The sequence below is a fragment of the Lycium barbarum genome, chromosome 2 (assembly GCF_019175385.1).
Source record: "Lycium barbarum isolate Lr01 chromosome 2, ASM1917538v2, whole genome shotgun sequence".
Classification (NCBI taxonomy): domain Eukaryota; kingdom Viridiplantae; phylum Streptophyta; class Magnoliopsida; order Solanales; family Solanaceae; genus Lycium; species Lycium barbarum.
The window spans coordinates 139,260,297-139,288,239 of NC_083338.1; the positions used below are offsets into that span (position 1 = coordinate 139,260,297).

The 27,943-nt window shown below is 38.3% G+C and overlaps 1 protein-coding gene across 1 annotated transcript; it reads left to right on the forward strand.

The window, feature by feature from the left end:
* Positions 1-22,608: 22,608 nt before the first annotated feature.
* Positions 22,609-24,668, forward strand: LOC132627581 (E3 ubiquitin-protein ligase ATL15-like). The gene has a single exon (XM_060342993.1). The coding sequence runs from the start codon at positions 23,248-23,250 to the stop codon at positions 24,514-24,516; it is 1,269 nt and encodes a 422-aa protein (XP_060198976.1). The 5' UTR covers positions 22,609-23,247; the 3' UTR covers positions 24,517-24,668.
* The last annotated feature ends 3,275 nt before the right edge of the window (positions 24,669-27,943 follow it).

A 27,943-nucleotide genomic window follows, 5' to 3' on the forward strand; every position in this document is an offset into this window, starting at 1 on the left:
CATTTCGCCTAAATCAAGTATTAACAACTGTAACTATATGTAAGAGAAATTGGAACGCAACCCAATGCAAACGAAACACTACAATTTTTTCAAAAGAGAATGGACAGAAAAGAAAAGGAGGTCATTTAGTGGTCGTTGGAAAATAATTAGACAGCTGACATAATAATCCAAAAAGGTTGATTAATGACTATAATCCACCTTAATTCAACGACAAATAAAGTGAAATATAGGTAAAGATGGGACTTAAACGGTATAACTTATAAAAACAAAAAAATCTTTCACATTATTAATTAGATATAGAATGCAAAGTTGTCGAGACCAGATTTTCGAAGTGTAATTTTATATTTAGGATAACTTTTTGGTGGAAATGTCATCCAGAAAACCCCTACCTTTTTTTTATTTTTGCTTTGTAAATTATGAAGAGGAAATATATGGTTGTTGGATAAGGTTTATTGAATAAGCTTCGTATTGGTGAAAAACAAATAAGCTTCGTACTGAAAAGATCTCTTTGAGGTATAGCTTTTCAATAGGAGACAAAAGTGGCTAAAATTCACTATTAACTATTTTCAGACGTTGTAATTGAAAAATAAGTGCAGTTATGGAGTTTCAAAATCCAGGGGCGGACCTATGTAGAATTTTTGGGTGCTCCGGCACCCATTAAATTCAGTTACGAAGTGTATAACTGTATAGAAAATATAAAGGAAACAGATATAAATAGTTAATAGAGCACCCCCGAACTCAAAATTTCTGGATTCAGCACCCCCGAACTCAAAATCCTGGGTCCGCCCCTGTCAAAATCTACAAAGGAAGTTCCAAGACATTGTTATGGAATTTCACTTATAAAATTTGAAACTGTATGATAATATGTATTTTTCAATTACACGATCAAAAAGTGTCTTGTAAGCATTATTTCTGCGATAAAAGTGTTGTTAGATGGTGTTGAACGAATTATAACTGACCTGGTTCAATTGTTAAAGTATTGTCCGCTTTGAGCCTAGGCCTGCACGGATTTGTCACTTAGGCTTTAATCCAAAAGGGGCCTCTACAGTTGCCCTCTGTCATGGGCGTCACGTACACCCTCATTGGGACTCAACATTCTCATTGAGGCATGCCCTACCACCGTATTGAGGGAGAGACCTACACTGATACCATTTGTGGGAACCCTGGTCTAACTGTTAAAGTATTGTCTGGTTTAGGCCTAGGCACGCATGTATCTCTTGGGCTATAATCCAAAAGATGTCTCAACAGTTGATTCTGAAGTCGTTCTTATAAGGTCCCTAACTTTTGTCTCTCATTTCAATGGCGAACTCGCCTAAGATGTAATGTGCACCCTTTTTTCAAAGGTATACCCTCCGTCAAGGGTAAGGGTGGGCGTTCGGGCCATTGGGTTGGATATGAAAATTTCGGTTTGGATTTTCGATTTTCGGATTAAAAAATTACAATACAAATCCAACCCAAAAATAAGCTCGGATCGGATTGGTTTTTTTAAGTTCTGTTTCGGGTTAATCAGTTTGGATATTTCGGATTTTCGGTTTTGACTTTTGAGTCTTTAAGGCAGGCTTATTAGAAACGAAATTCATTTGCGCCAGTTACCAAGTTACAAGTCTTAGCATAATGTAAAACCAAGTATGTGGATCCAATAGAGAGTTGTTATCACTAAACCAAAACATATCAAGTCACATGTTTCAGTTCTACATTATTCTCTCTGTTTCATTGGAAGTTTCCTTATTCTTAAAGTATTGAAGTAAACTCCAGCTTCGCAAGCTATATGTATTTAATTTGATAGAAAATTCTATATTGGATTTAATATTATAATGGGTAAGATCAAAGGGTACTAATATATTAAATCTTTGGACTAATTAGTATTGGACACATATAATATTGATAGAGCTAAAAATAAAGAATAAAAATTTCACATTTTCGAATAGTACTAAATCCAATATCCAAAATTTTTAAAAATAAATCCGAAGTCCAATCCGTAATTATATACGATAAAACCCGGGTCAATGGGTGACCGGTGAATCCGAAGTCGAGGGTATGTTCAAATGAGCACGAGCATGTTCGGTTTTTTCTTCACACCGGGGTATCATACCGGATGCAATTGACCCGAGACAAGAAAAGCGTGCCTGTTGGTCTGAATACGCCGATCCAAGATCAACATGTCCGTTGCTCCGGTTAACCGGTTGCGATGTTGCCACGCGTCACAAAACCGTTTTGTCATTTGTACTGACGACCATACGGGTGTCAGACCGTACGGTCCTACCTTATCTTTTTTAGGGTTTCTTTATTCACAAGAACTTTTGTATTGTATTCAAGGCCCATAAGGCATACCTATAAACAGAGAACATGCTCCCCGTTTTTGGGGTTAACTTTCTTCAAATCTTAACATTTGTAATACTGAAATATATAGAAGCTTTCTCTCTCTCTCTCAGATATTGGTCCGGATTTTGTGGTGTTCTTCCTTAGCTTTACTTATTCATTCAATATAATATATTACCCAATATATATATTTGGCATAAATCACCAATCACAATACGCAATAACACACACACACACACACACACACACACACACACACACACATATATATATATATATATATATATATATATATATATATATATATATATATATATATATATTGTAACAAACAAATCCATAGACATTTCATATCAACCAAATAGGTTTGGCGCCCACCGTGGGGCTAGGATAATAGTGGTTTTGTAATCTTTGCTTCTTCCTTCTTTTACCTATTGATCGAGGAATCTGCTAATTTCCGCAAAAATCGAATAAAATGGCAAGCAGCGGACAGTCCGGTCATGTGAGCAACAACGAAATTGTGGCTGAAAATGAGAAGAACAGTGGGTTACGAAACCTATCTGCAGATCCAATCGACCCAAACTCTGTTGATTCGAGAGAAGGCCTTAACCGGCAGAATACTGTGAATCAGGAGAATGCCGCCTTTTCGGCCACCGATCCCTTGAATACTCATAACTTAATTACTTTTCCTGGGCTCAAGGCCGGAAAACACCAGCTGAGATTAATTTACATTTAATATTTGAAATGTTGCAGGAACAGAGGACCGCCATATCCGAACAGAGGATTGCAATAGCTCAGCTGCAGAGCAAAAACGACAAGGCAGCCTCGGTAAGGTCAAAAGGTGTCACCGAACCAAGGAGGGATGAAACACGGATAGTCGAGAGTAATGGATCCGGAGCAGGATCATCCACCGAAGTTCTGAAGATGCTTGAGACCTTGGAAAAGCGGGTAGATTCAACGGAGAAGAGGGTAGAAACGTATAACTCTCGGGTGGATTAGATTCCGGGAGCTTCACCGATTCTGAAAGGGCCGGATTCAAAAAGGTACACTCAAAAGCCTTTCCCTCCTAGTGCGGCTCCAAAGTTAATCCCTAAGAGGTTCAAGATGCCGGATATCTCGAAATACGATGGTACAATGGACTCACAAGAGCACGTGACTTCGTACACCTGTGCCATAAAAGGCAATGATGTCGAAGAGGATGAAATTGAGTCTGCGTTGTTAGAAAAATTTGGGGAAACACTATCGAAAGGAGCGTTGACCTGGTATGACCATCTGCCCGAGCATTCTATCACTTCATTCGAAATGCTCGCAGATGCATTCATCAAAGCCCATGCCGGAGCTAAAAAGGTACAGGCCCGGAAGGCAGACATCTTCCGAATAGCCCAAAGGGACGATGAGTTGTTACGAGAATTTGTGAACCGCCTTCAAAGGGAACGGATGGAGCTCTCTCCGATTCCGAAAGAATGGGCTGCACAAGCTTTCACCAAAGGGCTTAATCCTCGGAACTTGACTGCTTCATTCAAACTGAAAGAAAACTTGTTAGAGTATGAGGCCGTAACCTGGGCAGATGTTCATAATAGATACGAATCAAAGATTCGGGTAGAGGATGACCAACTCGAACTTTCCCAAGGACCCATAGTATGAGAAAAAGCTCTGAGAGGTCGAGGAAAATTTACGAGCCGGAGACGCGACCATCGAGGGAAAGGTACCGGCCATACTCCCATTCGGAAAAATCGAGGGTAGGCCCCAGTCACTTCTCGGGTAGGGGCGATAAACGGTCTGAACACCCGTCAAACAGTCGAGGCTTATCTTTTAGAAGTGATGCCGAGAGTTCAGCTAGCAATAAAGACGTACCGAGGATATCGGAGTACAACTTCAACATCAACACCTCGAATCTCATCTCAGCTATAGGTCGTATCACGGAGGATAGTTGGCCAAAGCAATTGAGGTCAAACCCGGGTCAACGGGACCCGAGCGTGGTGTGTGAATATCATGAGACGCATAGGCACAAAACTAAAGACTCGTCAATTAAGGGAGGGGATGGCTCGTTTATTGAAGAATAGCCACCTTCGAGAATTCTTCAGTGAACGAGCCAAAAACTACTACAAAGAAAGGGAGAGTCACAAACGAGCTGAACCGGTGGAACCTTAACATGTAATCAATGTGATAAGTAGAGGAACGGATGTTCCATGAGGGCCGGTGATGAAACGAACAAAGGTTTCCATTGTGCGAGAGAAGCGCAACAAGGACTATGTACCCAAGGGTTCCATCTCCTTCAGTAACGAGGATGCAGAAGGCATCATTCAATCGCACAATGATACATTGGTAATTTCTATCCTTATTTTCAAATCACAAGTTAAACGTATTTTGATTGACCCAGGTAGTTCGGCCAATATCATCCAGTGGAGAGTGGTAGAACAGCTGAGGTTACTTGACCAGATTGTACCTGTATCCCGAGTACTCAGCGGGTTCAATATGACAAGCGAAATCACGAAGGGTGAAATTTCTTTGCTGGTCAACATTGACGGCACCATACAGCGGACGATATTCTACGTCATCGAGGGAGATATGAAATATAATACTTTGCTCGGCAGACCAAGGATTCATAGTGTGAGGGCGAGACCATCAACACTACACCAGTTGCTGAAGTTCCCAACTCGGAAGGGGATAAAAACTATTCGGGGCGAGCAGACCACAACATGGAAAATGTTCGCCGTCGAGGAAGCGCCCCTTTTGCCAAAAAAGCCGGAACAAAGATATGACGAATCAAACGAAGGAAAAGATACCAAATAACAATTAACGGATATGGGTTCGAAAGCGAAGCAGAAGGGATCGAACCCGACTGGTGAAGAGGACGATTTCGGCGTGCCTAGATCATTTGTATTACCGGATGACTCGGATGCAACCAAATATACCGTGGAGGAACTGGAGCAAGTCATCTTGTTCGAATACCTACCGGATAGAAAGGTATACTTGGGCACGGGGTTAACCTTGGAGCTCAGGAACAAGTTAATTAAATTTTTTCAAGCTAATGTCGATTGTTTTGCATGGTCCCATATAGACATGACAGGTGTGCCACCGGAAGTCACGACTCATAAGCTCAGCCTCGATAAAAAATTCCCCCCAGTGAAGCAGAAAAGGAGACCAATGGCCGAGCCAAAACATGCCTTCGTAAAAGATGAGGTAATAAAGCTTTTAAAAATAGGCTTTAGCCGAGAGGTAAAATACCCGGATTGGCTAACTAATGTAGTGGTGGTGCCAAAGAAAGGTAATAAATTTAGAATGTGTGTTGACTATGAGGATTTGAACAATGCATGCCTGAAGGATTCGTTTCTGATGTCTCACATCGATCGAATGATCGATTCAACGGCCGGGCATGAGATGTTAAGTTTTCGATGCTTACTCTGGGTACAACCAAATCCGGATGCACCCGAAGGATCAAGAGAAAACCTCCTTTATTACCTGATACGGGACTTACTGTTATAATGTCATGCCATTCCGGTTAAAAAATGCCGGAGCAACTGACCAACACCTAGTTAATGGAATGTTCGAAGAACATATAGGGAAAACAATAGAAGTTTATATTGATGACATGCTAGTCAAGTCCCTGGAAACAGAGGACCATTTAAGACATTTGTAGGATACCTTTGATGTACTTCGCAAATAAAACATGGAGCTTAACCAAGAGAAATGTGCCTTAAGGCAAATTTTTGGGCTTCATGGTGTTGAACCGGGGAATTGAAATTAACCCGGACAAGATCAAAGCCATCGAGGATATTGAGGTGGTGAAAACGTCAAGGCCGTGCAGACGCTCACCGGAAGGATAGCAGCACTAAGCCGTTTCATTTCGAGGTCTTCAGATAAAAGTCACCATTTCTTCTCACTACTGAGAAAGAAGAATGACTTCGTCTGGACACCGGAATGTGAAAAGGCTTTGCAGGAATTAAAAAGATACGTATCGAGCCCACCTCTGTTGCACACACCGCAGGCAAACGAACAGTTATTTCTATACCTTTCCGTGCCCGCGGTAGCGGTAAGCGGTGTTTTGGTCCGAGAAGAAGCAAGTACGCAATTCCAAATATATTATGTGAGTAGGACTTTAGGGGATGCGGAGACTCATTATCCACACCTCGAAAAGTTGGCCTTGGCATTGGTAAGTGCGTTAAGAAAGCTGAAACCTTACTTTCAATGCCATGCGATATGTGTAGTAATATCCGCTAGAAAATGTCATGCATAAACCGGAGTTATCAGGTAGATTAACCAAATGGGCCGTAGAGATTAGTGGATATGATATCGAATATAAGCGTAGAACAGCTATTAAGTCTCAAATCTTAGACGATTTTATGGCAGACTTTCCCCTGCCATGATTCCCGAGGTTGAGAAAGAGCTTTTGCTAAACTCGGGAAAGGCTTCGGGTATCTAGTCTCTACACACAGATGGGGCTTCGAACCTAAAGGTTCCGGGTTGGGCATTTTTCTTAAGACCCCCACCGGTGATGCCATTAGACAGTCAATTTTAACTATTAAATTGACTAACAATGAAGCTGAGTATGAGGCTATGATTGCAGGTTTGGAATTGGCCTCGGAGTCTGGGAGCCGAAATAGTCGAAACAACATGCGACTCTCTCTTGGTCGTTAACCAGGAAAATGACGTCTTCGAGGTCAAGGATTAGCGTATGCAAAGATACTTGGAGAAAACTCAGGTGATACTACATCGATTTAAAAAGGGACCATGCAACATGTACCCAGGGAGCAGAATAACGAAGCCGATGCATTGGCCAATTTAGGCTCTTCAATCGAAGTGGAAGAAATCAAACCCGATACCATAGTGCAATTGATGAATTCGGCGGTAGAAAATGGGCAGGCCGAGATAAACAAAATGGGTCTAACTTGGGATTGGCGCAACAGATACATCGACTACTTACGAGATGGGAAGCTCCCGAGCGACCCAAAAGAATCACGATCACTCTGAACCAAAGCAGCTCGGTTCCACTTAATAGACGGCCAAGTGTATTAACGGTCTTTCTTCTGACCTCTGGCCAAGTGTTTGGGTTCCGGAGAAACAGATTATGTGATGAGAGAAATCCACGAGGGTACCTGCGGTAATCACTCCGGTGCGGAAGCCTTGGTTCAAAAAATTATCAGAGCCTGTTATTATTGAAACCGAATGAAGGATGATGCGAAGAATTTTGTCCGGAAATACGACGGGTGTCAAAGGCATGCCCCGATAATTCATCAGCCTGGGGAGTCGCTGCACCCGGTGATATCACCTTGGCCGTTCATTAAGTGGGGAATGGATATCGTCGGACCTTTGCCATAGGCACTAGGTAAGGCTCGTTTCATTCTGTTTATGACTGACTACTTCTCAAAATGGGTTGAAATGCAGACCTTCGAAAAGATTAGAGACCCAATTCATATGGGACCATATTGTCCGTCATTTCGGCATCTCGGCCGAAATAACTTGTGATAATGGCCCTCAGTTCATTGGTATCAAGGTCAATGATTTCCTCGAAGGTTTGAAGATCAAAAAGATATTATCGACTTTGTATCACCCGAGTGCAAACGAACAAGCTGAATCCATGAACAAAACAATAATTCAAAATCTTAGGAAAAGACTTGAAACATCAAAATATAAATAGAGGGAAGTGTTGCCAGAGGTATTATGGGCTTACAGAACTGCATTAAAATCAAGCACGGGAGCAAAACCTTTCTCTTTGGTCTACGGGGCCGAAGCTCTGATTCCCATAGAAGTTGGCGAACCGAGCCTCCGGTTCAAATACGTCACCAGTGGGTCAAACGAGGCGGCTATGGCTGTAAAACTCGACCTGGCGGACAAGCTACGCGAAAATGCGCTGGTCTGTTTAGCAGCTCAAAAGCAAAGAATGGAGAGGTACTACAACCGGAGGGCCCCAATCTTCGACATTTCCGAGTTGGGGACTTGGTACTTCGGAAAGTTACTTTGAACATCAAGAATCCCAATGACAGGAAGTTGGGTCCGAACTGCGAAGGGCTGTGCAAGATGACTGGAGTAACGGGCAAAGGATCGTGCCAGCTGCAATCCATGGACGGACAACGGTTGCACAATAACTGGAATGTGGCTCATTTGAAGAAATACTATTGCTAAGGTATGGATGCCTACCCTAGTGATCATCTTTTATTAACCTATCATTTTTTGCTGAAGTAGTACCGAATGAAGTTAGGTCTGAAAACACGTGTTGCATTCTTTTCCTTAGTGTGGTTTTGTCCCGAAATGGGTTTTCCGACAAGGTTTTTAATGAGGTAACAAGTACAGCGTGTTACTTTGTGAAAACAAGGCAAAGTACCCGGAAACGGAGAGTCTGCCCATCGAGTAGGGACTTAATAGTGCTTACCCGATCATGCAGCTTGGATAAACACTAGGGGACTATCATACACACGTCGAGGCCTATCCCGGAAAGGTAGAATGAGTTCAACTCACCAAAGCTGATGAAGAAACACTATTAAGTGCTACCCCGGAAAGGCCCTCGAAATTTTATGTCTCTTATTTTTTATGTAAAACCGGACCTTCTGTGTTAGGTTTCGATGTAAGGACCAAACTATCAAAAATGAATCGTGTTCACTTAGTATTTGCTACGGCAAAAACAGAAGGAAACAGATGAAATTCCTATTTTATGTATATACAGACACTGGCTATATAAGAAAGCGTTATGAAAACATACATCTCGGACACATCTTGGCCCTCTCCTCGATTTCTTTAGCTTCGAGTATCCGGGCCTGGAGGTCCCCTAACACTTTTTCAACTTGTTCGAGGGTAGCCCTCCGAGATTTCCACCGCTCATACTCGATCAGAATCGTAAAACGAGCCTCGGCAGTCTCCGTTTCTTTAAGAGACTCTTCTAAGTCGGCCTCGATTTTTTTCAATTTAGCCTATAGTACGGACCTCTCTTCAAGAAGAGATATTCGAATTTGATTAGCCGACTCAAACTCAGCCTGAAGCACATTATTGGCCTCTGTAGCCTCCTCGAGTTTTCTCTTGAGCTCGTCACTAATCCGAGCTCGAGTCTCAACTTTCTGTTCGGCCACCCTCAACTTATCCTTATCATTAGCACTCTTGGATTCAAGCTGGTGATGTCTTTCTGCCATCCTCACGGCATCAGCCATGACCGAGTCAAGTTCACTCCGAAGGTAGGAAATTGTGGCCTCGAGTTCACCAAGCCTCGTAATAAAATGGGATTGTCTTGGTTATGACCAGTATTATATGCCTCAAGGAGCTGGTTCTTTTCAACCATATCGGCCAACTCAGCCTTCAAGCGAAGGTTTTTGGCCTTTGCTGCTTCGAGCTCTGATTGAAGGTTGGGAAGATCAGCGGCCCGGCTCAACTGATCTTCTTTCTCCTGCAGGAGGAGTTAGAACTTCTCCGTTTCTCGGCCCTGGCCATCCGACTGGCCTTTTAAGTCGTCAACCTCGTGTTGGGCACGAACAAAGCCCTCATTAACAAGCACAACACTTTACAGAAGAAGAAGAAAATCGAGTTAAGAAATCAAATAAACGAGAGTTTAAAATCTCACATCAATATTATGGAAAGATGAGTGTAAAGTTTACCCGGTTGCCTGCATGCATGCTTTCGTTTATAAGGGACTGCCAAGGAACCCCAGCCATTTTTCTCTTATCCGAATCCGAAATGAGAGGCCTTAGATAACTTGTTACTCTCAGAGGGCGGGATAAAAAACTACAATCCTCGGGGACGTTGATCACGACCGACCTCGTCCTTCTCGGTTCTACACTAGGGGCCGGGAAAATGGCTACAAGGGAATCCCTCGCACCCGTTTCAGTGGACCGACTAGCCGCCCTCGTGGATTGAGGAATAGGAAGATGTCCAAACCCAGCTGCTTCACCGGTTGCAGGAGGGATATCCGAGAACAAGTCGTCCAGGTTATCGAACCTCGATGCAGGAGTAGGAGAAGCCGGAACTGCTCTAGTAGCCTCGGTAGATGCGGGTGCCTCGGATGTAGTAGCTTGGTCGCCACCGGGCAATGGGCTGTAACCATTGTAGCGTCGTTATCCGGGGCCGACTCCGCCCTTTGTTCGGTCTCGATGTCCGAAGATGGTCCAGATCTTCTAGGCCTCTTCACCAAGGGTGCCTCTTCGGGCGAAGCATCACCTGAAATGTTGATAAATTCAATGGACCTTAGAGGAATCGGAAAAAGAACATCTTCTTCCCTACCTGTGTGCGGGGTCGGGATGGAAGTTCCTTCCTCAGCTGTAGGCGAGGGCGGAATGGTAGTTTCTTCATCCGGAACAGAGGCGATGAAGGGTCCTGCATCAACCCTTCGAATAATAATGTCGGACTCCGATTCATCCTTCAGGGTCCGAACATCGCTCCTCGGCCTCTTCTTTTGTTTCTGCCGTTTGGCCGAGGGTTTTTTCTGTCTCTTTCCGGCTGCAGCAACAAGCCGGGATGGCCCTATCGTATCAAATTCAGAAGCCGGTGCGGCAGGCTCGGCCGTTGATTCAGGTCTTGGCTCCACCAAGCCCTTGGGCAAGCCTGAATACTAAAGGAGTTATAGAAAAGAAAAAGCAAAACAGGAGGATGCAACAAGTAACGAATCAAGGGGAATATTACCAGTATTTTGGGCAACCCACTGGCCACGGGATAGGTCCCCCCATGTCCGTTCACCATGAAGGTGTTGGCTAATGATTGCCTTGACCCACTCGGGGAGGTTCTGTGCCTCGGCTAAAAAAAAATAAAAAAAATATATATTCACATATGCGTGTAAGGGAGCAAATTTGGACAAAGTAGAGAGGAAAGACAATTATAGAGGGAAGACAACTGAGAAACTTACGTCTATTTTTTCACTTTTCCGAAAAAGACATGTGATCAGCCGGAATAATGTTTGCGGTCCTTACCCGAACATAATGTTCCAACCATCTTCGATCTCTATCCTCATCGGGTTTGGCAAGAATCGGGTTCCGAACTCGTTTAGCGACTTTTATCACGCCCCCTCGGAAGATTCTCGGAGAATACAACTGGATGAAATACACCAACGTGAATTCCCTTTTGACATTATTGGACAGTAGGCGGAGGCAGGCCACGATCCTCCAGATAATCGGCCTAATTTGGGCCAAGGTCATGTTGTACGTCCGACACATCTCGAAAATAACCGGATCAATTGGAGTATCGAATTTGAGCGTGAACGGATACGTGTAAACATACAGGAAACCTTTTCTGTAGTCGGTAATGGACTCGTCGGGCCCGAGGGCGAACACTTGCACCGGATGCTTATCCCATCCACAATCGGCTCGAAACCGAGGGAGGAGATCCTCCGTAATAGACGAAGGCTATCGCTTTAAGTTAAAACCCCTATCCGCGATTAGAGATGGCTTCTCGACGTCAAATTCGTGGTTGTAACTGGATCTGGGCGGTATTATGTCCAGAGCAGTCGATTCCACAAATGTTTATCAATTGGGTTTTGAAACAGGCTCGGTTCCCGGAGAAGAAACCGAGGGAACGTCCTGGGAAGCAGAATCGGTGTTGGCTGACATTTTAAAGATGAAAGAGTGGGTATGAAAATTTGAGGATTTGAAGAGGCAGATGAAAGATTCAAGAACGAAACAACGAAAGAGGAATATTAGAAGGATGGAAGAGGTAGTTAAAAGATGCAAAAAACCTTGAAGATTCAGAGCAAAAGAAGAAGTTAACAAAGAGGCTTTACGATCAAGGAAGCAAGAAGTAAGAAGTAGAGAATGAGAAGTGAAAGCGAAAGTGAAAAAATGAGCTGCTTTGGGCCTTTTATAGACGTTCCACTTTAGCGGTTACAGAGAACGAGGTGACGCGTGTCCCATAATTAATGGGACATGATTTGAAGCGACGTGGGTTAAGGCGGTTCCCAAGGTCGACCACTCGGGACGAGACATGTGGCCGAAGTCAGAAGGACATGACATAACTGTTCCCGCCAAATTTGAAGATAAAAAACGAGCTTATGGAACCATCGGTTTTGGGACTTATCCACTTCCTGTTACTCCGGTAGAACTACGATCCGGGAAGTGTGAGAACTATCTGTATACGGTAAAAATTGGGTCAATGTGTGACCGGTGAATCTGGAGCTGAGGGTATGTCCAAATGAGCACGAGCATGTTCGGTCTTTTCTTCACACCGGGGTATCGTACCGGATGCAATTGACCCGAGACAAGAAAAGCGTGTCCGTTGGTCCGGTTACGCCGATCCAAAATCAACGTGTCCGTTGCTCCGGTTAACCAGTTGCGATGTTACCACACGTCAGGAAACCGTTCTGTCATTTGCACTGACGACCGTACGGTCCTACCTTATCTTTTTAGGGTTTGTTTATTCACAAGGACTTTTGTTATTCCAGATCTTAACATTTGTAATAGTGAAATATATAGAAGCTCTCTCTCTCTCAGATATTGGTCCGGATTTTGTGGTGTTCTTCCTTAGCTTTACTTATTCATTTAATATAATATATTACCCAATATATATATATATTTGGCATAAATCACCAATCACAATATACGTTCTTGTAGCAATAGCGCGCGCGCGCGCGCACACACACACACAGATATATATATATATATATCTATTGTAACAAACAAATCTATAGACATTTTCTATACCTCACTTACAAATTTAATTGTTACCGAATTTCGGGGTATACAGTAATCCGAACTAAATGTTCAAAAAATTCGAATTTCGGATTGGCCCAAAATATGCCCACCCCTAATTATGGGTTTCACACGAGCATCGTGTATAGCAAAGTGAAAATAATAACTAGCCTGAAATAATGCAAAATTTTGACAGAGATATTTTTTTTTTCCTTCCTTTTCTTTTTGATAAATTTTGGTTTTAAATAAAGGACATAGCTTTGTGAAAATAGTAAATGCCTATCACACACAATTTTGGCTTTTTCCGGACAGGAACCTGACTTATTCAGAGTACAAAAAGTTGGAAGGATACATTGCATAAGTTTCATGAAACTCAACGCTATATCACTTTCATTTAAAGAAATTAATATTTAGGGCCGTCTCAACAACATTAGGAGTCTAAAACTAACCTTTAAATAAAAGTCCTAGCTAATTTAAAAAAAAAGAAAGATCATCATATATACTTTTATTTAAAGTCTACTTTTTTTTTTTTTTTTGTGCGAAGTCATTAATTACTTTTTATAATTGATTTGTTCTAACAATTCCTTTTCAATTGATAATATAACTAATCCGTTCAATCTCTCTTGAGACATTGTTGATCGTGGATAAGATTTTATCTTTTTAATTTTGAATTTTTTTTTGGTTGAGGCAACCGTTTATATATAAAATACATCTTTGAGGAAAAAAGGGCCCCCAAAAAAAATTGGGGCCCCAAACGATTGTTTTATTGACCTTATAGTCGAGCCGCCCCTGGTAATAATCCCTCCATCCGCTTTTACTTGTCCCTTACCCTAAAAATAGTTGTCCATTTTTGTTTGTCTAGTTTGAAAATTCAAGAGATAATTTATCATTTCATACTTCTTTTACCCTTATTATTAATTACTGCTTTGGAAAGTTCAATAAATTCTTTGACTGTACGTCTTTTAAAGTGTGTTTTCTTGATTTTTATCATTAGAGGAGTACTTAATAATAATTAGAGATGATATAGTAAAAAGGGATGATATAGTAAAATTATCATTTTATTTATGACTCCTTAAGGGGTGATTCAAGATATGATAAGTAAAAATGAACGGAGGGAGTATATTTTTCTGCCTAACTATCCAAAAGCTCGCACTCAAAGAAAATTATATAAATATATATAAAAAATGAAAGCAAGTAGCTAAAAGATGGTTTAACGGATACATCCTAGAAGTATTATTGAAAAAGCAAGCAAATAGCTAAAATGCTCCTACGTGATATGTTAAATTGTACTGTATTTGTTAAAAGAAAAAAATATATATTTAACCTAAATTAATCTAAAAAATTAAACTAGCTCATCAGGTCGGGCGATTCAAGACTATATAAGAAGGCACGATTCATCAATTAATGTTGATGGGTCAATATGAGCTACATAAGTTGTCCAAATTGGCCATAGAATATGATTGATTTGCGCAAATTTCTTTTCTGGCCGCCATGTAGATATTGCCCCCGTTTTTTAAAATTGTGTAAATAGTCCTTGAGAAATTACCTTTATGGACAACATTAGACTCATATATTTAATGTTTACTCATTTATATTACTCAACTTTACAGATAAAATATTAGACTGTCGTCTAATATTTGGAATAATTTATAAAATTTTAGACTCAAATCTAACATTTAATCGTAAAATTTTCAATTTGCTCAAGAGATCTTTAGAATAGGACCATTTACTAAACTCCTATATCAAAAAGGTTCAATCGGTGAAAATTCCACATGCAACATTAGAGATATTGTATTGATTCATGACGATCTCACATTTAGGCCGCCTTCTTAATTGGGGAGAAATAGATATTTGATCCTTTACAATTTTTTTTTTTAGTTTTATAATTTTTTACGAGATCTTTAATTCTTATATATAAGAAATCTGAACAAGTCATTTTCTTCTATTCAAATTGTAAGAGATCAAACGATGTTGCTTTCTCTCTTTAATTGACACCCCTAGCCGTCCTAGCTGACAAAATGTGCTGAAAATTGTGTTCTTAAAAAAATAAAAGAGAAGAAGAAGAAGAAGAAACAATCAAGGGAGTAGAACTGGAATATATTACAGTCGACCTCATGGATCCAACCAACATACGTGTGCTAATAGAAAACGGAAACTTGTCGGATTCATTTGGATGGGCCTGCGAATCAAGTGTTTGCAGAGTATCAACTCCGACAACACATGTCAGCAGGGTGGGCCGGTGCTGTTCACCCTTGGCCCGCTAACCGGAGATTGAGGAAAATTGAAAGATTTGGACTTTCAATAGAAAAGAACTTAAATCAAAATATGTACTTAATAGCATTCTATAACTTACATAAATAGCTATAGTTTCTAGGCTTCTAATCAATTACATCTATTATTTTGTCTTTACAATTCGTAGCTATGTTTTATCTATTTCGAGTGTATTGGGTGTATTGACACGCGTAGTTCCAAAAATACAACAGTTAGATACTTATGGATATAAATCAATCAAATACATCTAGTTTGCCCAAAAAGTACAATCAATCAAATAAATACAATCAAAAATTGTAACTGTATATTTAAATACACCTGAATACACACCAAACATGTAAAACAAAGCTACAAATTGTAATTACAAATCCCTTATAGCTACAGTTTATAATAAAATTAAAGTGTAGTTATTATACTTAAATATCTCTTATATATTGGCTATACCATGTAGAAATTCCACATATAAAACCGCGGCGGACCAGCCTAGTCGTTTGTGTGTGAAAGCACCTGAAAAACTATGGGTTCTCCTTGGCTCCTTCTGTTTTGCCTTTGGGCATTTTCTGTCTTGTCTCTGTGCATAACACCAAAACAGCTACGTCCTCCTTTTTTTATTTTTCTAATTATGAAGATTCAGCCACTATTTTCTTACTGTGTGTCTGTGTTGTTGTTATGTGTAGGGCTAGAAATAATTTTGACCGGTAGTTCAGTCTGAATTTTACGCTGGCTAGTATGATCGGTACTCTCCTTGTATTTTTTTGGGATTTTTAACATTTTTAGCTATAAAAAAAATAGCAATCACCTAACTGTAATCGTTTATAGTTATTATTGGGATATATTCATGTATAATAAGTGAATAATCATTAATATACACAGTAATTATATATGATAAAGACAGGACAGAGTCATTTCCAGTGATGGAATATCTCAGCCGTAAAATTTGAAAGTTAAAAGTTTGCTCACGTAACAGATAAATACAATCCTCTTGGAATGGAATGGCAGAGGTTGGAAAAAAACAAGAAAGAAAAGTCGACAGTTGGAAAAAAGGAAAGAAACGTCGACTAGGAAACAGTTTTGTTATTGGTTTTCTTTATGAAATTAGTTTTATTTTCTTCCCAAAAAAAAAAAACAATTGTATGCCTGTGATTTAAATTTGATTTTTTTAAATCTTGTTCTAACATTTATAATTGAAAACAACTAAATAATTTTAGAGACAAAAAATATTTTTCAAAGAGAAAATAATTTTGGACTTTTGGTTGAAGAGAAAACTAGGAGTCAAGTTTTGGACAAAAATACTATTTTGGTGCCAACTTTAATTGAAAATAAGGAAAGGGGGAAACAAAGACAATGTTTGCCTTGTCGTATCTTTCGTTTTGGTTTGTGATTTATTAATTTAGAAACCAAACTGGAACGTGTCTATCTGCTAGTCAGTTCATTTAGATTTTCTTATTGAAAGGCCACAGTCGTTGTGTCTGTCTTTGTGATGAACTACTCTTACTAAAATGTTACTATTCTCACACATTACATAATAGGTTTTAGTTCTCTCATTACCAACAAGGGTTGAGGGTTGTGGTGCGATTCAAAGAATTCCTTCACCCTTAATTAAAGTCTTGATTTCAAGCCCTAGAAAAATTGTGAAAAGCCTTTCATTTCTCTTTGAAAGTCTTTGTCCTATAAAAAATCTTGTTAAGCATTCTTTAAATGAATCTTAAAATGAATCTTACGCTTTCTTGATAAAAGGAGATGTTATTTAGATGGAGGTAAAAGGCCTCAATCAAAGCCAAGCCGTAGATAGTTTGGATCTAAATGGTGAAAGACAATAATAACTTACTTGGGCTTGGAGATATGTTGGATTTATCAAGGTGAGGAATTGTTAATCGGCTTACAACTTCAAGCGAAAGTGTTGTAAATATTGGTTTTGAATCTACTACATTATAGGACAAAAGTATACTGTGGGGGAGCACAAACAAATTGCTTTTCTATCAAATCAAACTTATCAAGGAGGAGGACACTGATTTAATGCTATTTTCTTAAGGCTATAAATGAAGATTGTAAAGATATTTGCTGAAAGCCAACAAGACAAGTGTAAAAAATATTTGGAGGGAGACGAATTAATATGTAGACTTTCTGAAGAATGAAGGTCGAAACACGAAGAAGATTTGATAATCTAGGAGAATGTGCTAAACAAAATAGACTTTTCTTTTCCTAGTTATGACTTGTTTTAAACCATAAATTTCAAAAGTTTTTCTATATTTATGGGAGAATGACATATATATACATAAGAATAGGGTATATTTACGAAATATGACGATACTTTTTAATTTACAGAACATTACAATAGATTTCTTACAAAAAATTTCACTCAATAATTTATGCATGAAAACTGTATGAAATGTGTATTTCTTGCTCAAGACTTAGAAAATTTCACTCAATATTTTGTGTATGAAAACTGTATGAAATATGTATATCGCTTAGGGTTTAGAATTTCGCTCACATTTGTCATGTATGAAATGTGTATGACTCAAGGCTTAGAATTTCGGTCATGATTTTTAATATAAAAACTGTCTAAAAGTGATTATGAAATATGTATATAATTGTATACATGTTGTATAAAGCTCATGTTTGGTTTTAGGAAATTTAATACAACTACAACAATATTATATTCAACTTTCATACAATATTCATACAAATTTAATACAACTAAAACAACATATATAACTTAAAAAATAAATTTAGGAAATTTCAAGTAGTTTGATTGTTTTTGCGATGTTTGGAGTCGTTTTCAATCTTTGAGGATCTGCATTTCCTATATATGATTTGGTATATTGTTGCTAACTTTGAAGAATGGCTTCATTCTCCTAGTATTTTTTGCTAGATCTGCATTTTTCTAGATCTGTGCTTTTTCAAATCGTGTTTGTTTAGATCTGCCATTGAAGCGTGTCCTGAACTCACCAAAGAAGAAGTCGGAGAAGGGGAGAAGGTTGGGGCGGTGGTTCAGAATCATGGAACTTCATTAACTTCTCCTATAATTAATAAGACCAAACCCCATTAACTGTAGAAAGAAAAGTCAAAGTTTTCAAAGAACAAATGGTTGAAAATATTCGTTTGGTTATTGAGAGAGAGGACTTTTCAGACATACTACACCGCAAGATAGTAAGATTTCTCTTCAGTCTATTCTCGGAGGAAGCAGAGAATAGGGAGAAAGAGAAAGAAGGGTGGGGTGGCTCAGTTTTGGATGAAACAGAGAATGGGGAAAAGGAAGGAAAGGGTGGCTTTTAATTTTTTCAAATCTGATATATTTGGTAATTAAGTTGTTATATTTTGTAAATAAGGAAAAATATTCTTATGTTTAGTAATGTAGAGTTTTAAGTAGTATTATTATGTCATTTTCCCATTTCTTAAACCTCATGCCCAAAATACATCATGTCAAAAGGGAGTAGGGAGTATATAGACTTGGGCCTGAGATGAAGTGGATTCATTTTAGGAATTTTTACCTGGCATAACTACCTCTAAGACTTATTTATGGATGATAACTACTATTTAACTAATTAACTATTAGTAGCTAAATGAGTTTTTTTATTTACATATCATAGCTACAACAATATACACACAGTTATTTCCTTCAACCAAGCGTATTTTACGGCCTCTCTCCCACTTCATACGGTTTCTTCCCTTTTCCACTCCTGTTTCTCTTTCATCTCTCATACGTTTCTCTTTCCACCTTCAATATTCATTGTTTTTCTCTACCTTTTCAGAATCCAATTCATTTTTGCTTCCCCCACGATCTCTGTCACTGTGGTTGTCGTGATTGTTGTTGTTGCTGGAGGAAGTGGCAACAAGGAAAGCAGTGGAGGATCTCCAGCCAATGGCCGAAGCTCAGCCATAACAATTTGTCTGCTAAATCTCCATGGATGGGCCGAAAGAAGAGGAAAATCCTTCTTATGTTTGCTGATCATGTGATGTTATTTATCTTATGAGTGATGAAGAATAATATTGATTATAACAATATGATATTGTAGCATCATATAGGTTGTTGGTGTAGAAACACCATTGATGAGAGTTGTGGAGCTTTATGCTCACCAAGTGTTTGATAAAATGTTTCAGTATATTTTAGTGTATTTTTGTGTATTAACAAACAGTATATCTAACTTTCAGTGTATTTTTTTTCCATTGATTATGTGTATTTCAATATATTTCAGTGTATTTCTATTTCTATTTAATTATTTTTGCCATTGATTATGTGTATTTCACTGTGTTTTATGTAATTTCTGTATATTTCAGTGTATTATTTTTGCCATTGATTATGTGTATTTCAATATATTTCAGTGTATTTCTGTTTGGAATGGAGTAATAAGGGGAGAGAAAGACGTGAGTTGTTATTGAACATCAGCCGTTATGCGTGAAATATGGTTGATAATTTGACTTACCATTTAAAAAGAAAAAGAAGAATCTGTTCCAAAAATATAGCCTATTTTTACTCAACACGATTTTGTATTGCCGTGTATTTCATTGTATGTCAAAAAAATAAAATACACGCATTTTAACATAAAAACTAGCTACTCTTCGTAATTAATAATTTTATAGTTATATCTTATTAGAAGCTATTAAAAGATAGCTATTTATGTAAGTTTCACTTCATTTTATGAAATCCAACCAGATGGTTTAGCCCAACGGGTAGGATTTCTCTTTGAATCCATGTAATTGGACTATGAATTAATCCAATTTCATTGAGCTGTACTTTCGATTAATACATTTTTTTTGCGCGGATTGCCCTTCTTTTGGGGTGGTCTTTAAATTTTGCCTCTTATATTTGTGGTCTTTAAATTATGCCCCTCATATTGCCGGTCTTTAATTTTTGCCCTTCGCGTTGCAACCCTGAGAGTTCACGCAAAAATCATGAGGTTCTGGGTTCGAACCCCGCTCAAACATAAATTAAAAAAAAAAAAAATTGCAAGGCAAGGTTTTGGTCGCGTGTATGCCAAACCCGGCATACACTTGTTAAGGAATTACCAAAGTTATGCCGGACCCGGCATACTCGTGCCTTTTGGGCAGACTTGGCATAAGTATGCCGGTTCTGGCATAACTTTGATTATTCCTTAACAAGTTTATGCCGGGTTCGGCATACTTATAGGCAAATTTTTAATGGGCAAACTTTTAGTTAAGCCTTAACTAAAAGTATTTTCCTAGTTATGCCTTATGGGGCAGACTTTTAGTTAAGGCACAACTAAAAGTATGCCTCATAAGACATCACTAAAAGTATGCCCCATAAGACGGAACTTTTCCTTAAGGCATAATTAAAAATTTGCCTTATAAGACAAAGTGTATGTCTTAATGAAAAGTTATGCCTTATGGGCATACTTTTAGTTATGCCTTAACTAAAAGTCTGCCCCATAAGGCATAACTAGGAAACGACTTTTAGTTAAGGCTTAATTAAAAGTTTGCCCATAAGTATGCCGGACCCGGCATAAACTTGTGAAGGAATTACCAAAGTTATGCCGGACTCGGCATACTTATGCTAAGTCTGCCCATAAGGCATAAGTATGTCGGGTCCGACATAACTTTGGTAATTCCTTAACAAGTGTATGCCGGTGGAGGCATAGCGAAATTTAAACTCTGTCTTGCAATTTTTTTTAAAATTTTTGACTGAGTGAGGGTTCGAACCTGGAACTCATGGATTTTAGCCGAAGGGCAATTCTGCGAATTGCCCGATTAATATGCCAACATATCCTGAACTTAAAATGTAGCCACTGATCAATAAAATTATGACAAGCCCAATTATTAATAATGTTATATTAGAGAATCCATGATTTACCCTGTCATCACTCTCTTACTATGTTGATAAAAAGGTATTGCCATATTTTACTTGAAATCCCCAGCAAGCTCAAAATATTGCTAACAAGATCAGATTTTCCTCATTTGCAAATTTGTAACATCATAATATTTGATGTGCAACTAGATCAAGTGTTGATTACTGAACAATCATTTGATTTCCACTTATAATTTATCATTGAAGCAGATCTAGCAAGCGAATTCGATGATTATATGTTAATGGCTTTAGTACTTACTACAGAGCTTAAATAGATATGATTTACATGGTTAATCAGTTACTTAACAATGATTAGATTTCAACGTCATTATTCATCATAAGAGCATCCCATGATTAGAATTACATTGCAATATATGTTAACTTACAGTTAACTCACAGAAGACAAAGGACCTGAATGATGATCTATGTTAACATCAATAGAGTTATCACACGTCCGATGTGAAAGCTAACGGATAAGACTTACTTAATTGGCAAGCTTAAATTCAATGATTTGGTGAAATAATCACTTAATTTAGGAAGTGGCAGCTATTGTCGTACTCAAAGCTTGATAAGAGAACCAAAACATGGTAAAAGCATTATGCATAAGTCATGTTATCGGACCATCGAATACTGTGCCAGGGTGGATGAGATATTCCTACTCGTAACTGGAAGTTCAGGTTCGAGCCATGGGTCGAAAGAAATTTCTAATAGGGTTAGCTTCCTCCTTAACTAGGTTTTATGCGGTACAAATTTGAATTGGTCGAATTAATGAGTTTCCAATACCAAATGATTAAATCCATAAAACAAAATTTAATCGGCAATTATTATCCATTTCTTTTGTCAATCACTGAAACCTAGCAAGCTAGCGTAGTTGCCAAGAACAGTTTTTCCAAACGTTGTTACTTTGACCAGTGATAGCTTTCCTGCAAAACTCTTAACTAAAATTCATCTCGCATCAATCGTTAAAATCTATAAAAATCAATTTGTCGATCCTAAATTTTCAAGAGAAATTTTTTAATTGACGATAGATCTCATTTGTTCTTTCTCATTTCTTTGGCGAAAAAGGAAGGGAGATAGACTAGTCAGTCGTCAAGTTCTATATGCAATTACTTTGTATCTTCTAAATTCTTACTTAATTATGTTTTGGTTATTGTGAGTCAAGTGTATAGTTGAAGGCGTTTTCCCATCTATTTTGCGTGGAATTTTGGTCATTAAAACCGAAATTCTTATTAAAATTCCGTCATAATATAAAACTACAAGATTAAGGACTTCATTTCTTTGGGAAAATGATTTGAGTGTCCCCCAAATACTAGACTAGAATAAACAAATTTAAAAATCATTATCAACCATTTGAGTTGTTTAATGATTAGTTCTACCTAGTTGGTGAGAAACATGAGTGCCACGAACCAATTATTCTATGTTTCTTTTCCTCCATTGTCAACATCTAACTAAGATTAAATGATTAAGTAGATCGAGACTACAAATGGATAACTCTTCTATTGTAGGATAAAACCTGTACGCTAACGTGAACAGAACTCAAAGTCTAATTGAGTTTATAGACAACATTTCATTAAGAAAATTCAAAGATATAGAGAAGTATCACACAATCAAGCCAAAAGAATGCAACATTATTATATATACATAAAAAATAATTATAGACCTTATATATGTCATGCTCTAAAGCCATAACATGTATTGTTTGCTTTGAGTCTGGCCCGTATGTATTTTTCTATTGCGATACGCCACATCAAGCCCCAAAAACGCGTGTAACATATGAACTTGATCTATGTCTTATAAAACTTTTCACTTCCTCTTTCATTCCAATGTTTTGTCATATGTACCTCATCTTCAATGTCTGCCATTTCTGCTTGACCCGTCCTCATCATTAGTCCGCCCTACATCGGAGACATCACAATATATTCAATAAATTTTACATGAAAGAAAGGAATTTGGATGAACGCCTTGGGGCCTTAGTTCCGCTCTGCCAGCAACTAACTCAACTCAGTCAAAACAAGTCATTATTTCCATCTCCCTTAAAACAAACGAAACCTTAGCCCCACGTCCTTAAACACATCTCCTTATATATATTCTTCGCTCCACGTCCGGCACTCAACTAAGATATCATCAATCTCCTCTCAGCTGGCTCACTATTAACAATAACACCTTGTCCACCTACTTCTGCATCACCAAATCAAATGACCATTACTTGTCGATAATTCATATGATTTTTTATTTTTTTTCAAATTTCATTATATTTCCATGAAGAAAATAATCGAGCTCAACCATGGGTTCTGCAGAATTTTCTTCTGTTTTAGTATTGTCATGGCGTGTGCCACAGCACAAACAGAAACACTACCGCCACCACCACCACCTTCATTTGAGCCCCAAATAAAAATCAACCCACCTATGGCTATAGTTCTAGTTACCCTTATTAGTGTCTTCTTTGCAATGGGCATAATTTCAGTTTACGTTCGTCAATGCGCTGAGCGCCACTTGGCCAACGACTTAGGAGACGAAAATACTCGACGCGCCAATCAAGCGCGTGGTTTAAACCCAGTTGTAATATCCTCTTTCCCAATGTTCCTTTACTCTGATGTGAAGGATCTCAAAATAGGTAAATCAGTACTAGAATGTGCTGTTTGCTTAAACGAATTCGAAGATAATGAAACTCTTCGACTTCTTCCAAAATGCTCTCATGTTTTTCACCCAAATTGCATTGACACGTGGCTAATGTCCCACATCACTTGTCCTGTTTGTCGTGCTAATTTAATCCCAAAACCCGGAGATTTTGAAATATTTACCGTCTCGGGTCACTCACCCGACCCGGAATATGGTGACCCGGTCCATGAAGTAAATGACTCGGTCATAGATATCAACCTTATTGCTTCACCTGACAACGACAACGACAACATTTCCACTGCAATCCCACAAGTGGAGTCTGGAGAGGGTGGAGTGTACGTTGTTTTTGATAGACCTTCGGCTCAAGACATTACTGCTTCACCTGAAGTGATAAATATAGCACAAACATCCCTACATAATCGTCCACCAAGGACAAATTCGGAACAACAAAAAATTACAGGAAAATTTTCAAGGTCCCACTCGACCGGTCACTCACCGATTCAACCCGGAGAAGATTGCGAGCGGTTTACGTTACGATTACCTGAGGAGGTTAGAAACAAATTGATTAGCAACTCGTTGTTTACAATGGAAAGAAGTATATTAAAAGGGTATAGAAGTAGTAGTGTGGGAACCGGTTCAGCACGAATTAATCATGAAAATTATGAGCGGTTTAATGAGGAAGGCCGGGTGGACCGGTGGGGGTTTAAACCGGTCCCACCTTTCTTTTCAAGGGGCGGTTCAAGCCGGTCTTCTAAGGATGGTAACGGAGCTGGAGATGATAAAACGGCGGTTTCAAAAAATTTGTTTAAGTCTGTTAAGTTGCCGTTTGATCGCTTATTTGAGAAAGAAAAAGATAGTACTGGTGAACGATCGTTTAATAAACTTAGGTCAGGTAGTTCAAGCAATTGAGATACTTATATGATATTCTTTTTAGTCCTTAATTTCGTTACACTAATTTTTGTATATACTCAACTTCGGTCATTTTTGTTGTTGTTATGTTATGTTGTTATCATTTCAATTTATGACACAGGAGAAGAATGGAAATGGAGAAATTTAACTGTTGTTTTTTAGGGAACAGCAATAGTTTGATACAATATGTTTCTTATAATCAGTTTGTTCCAAATCGATAGTTTTGTGTCATCTCTTTTAGGGTCAATTATCCTGCTTGATAAATAAAGGCTGATGAATTACTATATAGTCACCTTCTAATAATGCCAATGCCTCGATCGTTTATTTTTCTTTTTCCTGGCCTTATTCATCAAAGTGACTATAACGAAACTTTAGCAACAAGCAAATTGTCTATCATTTCAAGTCTGCAACACCTTTATATATTTTGATTTGAAATGTCCTTAAGTAAAGGTGTCAACCGGTTTGCCTTAACCGGTTTTAACCGGTAACCGGTCCGGTTAAACCGGAACCGGAACCGGTTAAGCCGGTTAATCGGTTCCGGTTAACCGGATATTAATTTACCGGTCCGGTTCCAAATTTTTTTTAACCGGACCGGTTAAACCGGTTAAAATTAAAAAAAAAAAAAAAAACGAAATAGCCGTTGGGCCTCGGTAATGGACCGTTGGCAACGGTCCATTTGCAAAAATGGTCGTTGCCAAACGGTCATTTTCTTATTTTTTGGCCCCCAATTTTTTTTTTTTAACACTTTAACCCCTCCCCCACCCCTATATAAACCCTTCTTCATTTTCATTTCAATTCACTCTTCTTCATCTTTCTCTCAAATCTCAATCTCTCAATTATAGTTACTTTGCAATAATTAGCCACAAAGTCTTATTATAGTTTCAACTTTCAATTATTAATTTTACAATTATAATATTGTTGGTGGAGTTGGTGATTTTGCAACAATCCGAAGTAGCTTTGGTGGATTTGCAATTCTAGCCGCCTTCGCTTTGTTGGAAATTAATCCGGCAATTTGGTACCTTCGTTCCAACTCTATCTTTAATTTTCGCAATTTAATTCTAGCAATTTATTTTTCGAAATTTAATTTACGCAATTTAATTCTAGCAATTTAATTTGTTGTAATTTATTTGATTGTGATTTAAATTATTTCTATTTAATAATGTCAAAGAGATTAAGACGTGGTACCGGTAGTAGTAGTCGTACTGTTAGGGGTGCGCTTAATGAGGAAACATTTGTGGAAGAAACATCTAATTTAGGTATTGATGTTGGTGGAAATAATTCACTTTTAGGTCATGAGGCAATGCAACAACATTTTACCGACACTTTTAATGAAGACTTAGATGATGATGATGAAACACAACCCCCCGAAAATCCCATAGGAGATACAGGTCCTGCACAATCACATACACAAGACAAACCGCCTAGAACTAGTAAGCCAACAGCTAAAGTTTGGAAATTTATGACTAAGGATAGGGAAAACCAATCAGTTACATGTACCCTATGTGGACAAGTATTTAGTTTTAAGCAAGGAACTGGTAAGGATGGTGGAACGGGTACACTAAATGCTCATATGAGAACCAAACATATGGATGTTTGGGGAGAGCATTCGGGTTCAAATGTGGGGGGGATTCAAATGACGATAGACCCACGAACCGGTAGAAATTTTAAGTATGACAAGAAAAAAGAACGCGTAGAAATAGCTAAAATGGTAGCTTATGATTGTTTACCATTTTCCTTTCCCTCGGGTTTGGGGTTAGTTACTTACATTCAACGTTTTTATAACCCGTTATTTGAGGGTATTCCTAGAAGTACTTGTAGAGCCGATGTTATAGATTTGTTTAAAAAATATAGATTTTATTTGCGCCATGTATTTAATTCTTTAAATTGTAATGTTTGTCTTACCGCTGATTTGGGTCTTAGTATTAACCATTTAGATTTTTTTGCTATTACATGTCATTGGGTTGATGACAACTGGGTTATGCAAAAAAGAATTATAGCTTTCTTATACCACGAAGGAAAAGGTCGTCACGATGGAAAATTTTTAGCCGATTCAATGTCTACTATAATGAGATTTTTTAACATTTATAGAAAAACACTTTGTATTGCTTTAGATAATGCTTCTAATAATACAAAGGCAATTGGTCTTTTAAAAAGAGAAATAAACCCTCCTCTAAGAAATATTTTTCATGTAAGATGTAGTTGTCACATTTTAAATTTAATTGTTAAAGATGGTCTTATGCATTTTGATGATTCTGTTCAAAAAGTTAGAAATGCTGTTGCGTTTCTTTTTTGTAATGCTAATAGGGGAAGAATTAGAGATTTTAAGAATGCTTGTGTGAAAAATAACCTTAGACCTAGGAAAATTCAAGTAGAAATTGAGACTAGGTGGAACTACACTTACATTATGCTACAACAAGCATATGAGTATAGGATTCCCATACAACAAGTTCACAACAAATATAATATTGATAGTGAGGATTGGTTAACTTTTAGGCATTGGGAAGATGTTAAAGAATGTATTGAACTCTTAGAAATTTTTTATAATGCAACTCTTGCTTTTTCTAGACAATTCTATCCCACGGTAACCGGAATTTTAGCCTACTTAGCGGAAATAGCTAGAGTTTTACAAGAGTATAAATATAAACCCGATTATCAAGTGGCTATTTTTGAAATGATAATCAAATTTAAGAAGTATTTTTTTCCCATCCCAACTTTATTTATATTGGGTTCCCTTTTAAATCCTTGTTTAAAAGTGTCTTATACTAAAAATTTGGTTAGTCAAATTTATACATTTTTAGAAATTGAAGAGGGAGTTCAACCATCTTTAGCTGAAGCCGATCTCGCTATTGATGATGAGTTTAGAATTTTTTTTACTCATTATTCTAGTTTGGAAGAACGTGCTACACCCGTTGCTCCACGCCCTACTACTTCTCAGAGTAGCAAAAAGGGCTTGTCGGGTTTAAAAGTTTTACATTCACAGTCAACTTCTTCTTCTACTGCAAACTTTGATGAATTTAACTTTTATTTGATGCAGCCAAATGTGGATATCAAGGATGACTTGGACGTCTTAGCATGGTGGAAGAAGTACAAGGCAAGCTATCCGGTACTTTCAAGAATGGCTCGAGATATCCTTACGGTTCAAGTATCAACCGTGGCTTCGGAGAGCGCATTTAGCCAAGGAAGACAACAAATTGGAGACCATAGACATTCATTATCCGGCTTTAGCTTGCAAGTACTAGTGTGCATTCGAGATTGGATTAGATCGGAGCGACGCAACCAAAACTCAGAAGCGGAGCAAGGCGAAGAGGAAGAAATTGAAGATTTGATAGCTAGTGGACCGGACCAAATGGAAGACTTTGAAGATATTTCCATGACCGAATATGATGTGGGGGAAATTAACGAAATGGTTCAAAATTGGTGATTTTAT

Excerpts from the sequence above, each read along its gene's own strand:
- LOC132627581 (XM_060342993.1), top strand. The coding sequence starts at position 23,248 with ATGAAGAAAATAATCGAGCTCAACCATGGGTTCTGCAGAATTTTCTTC.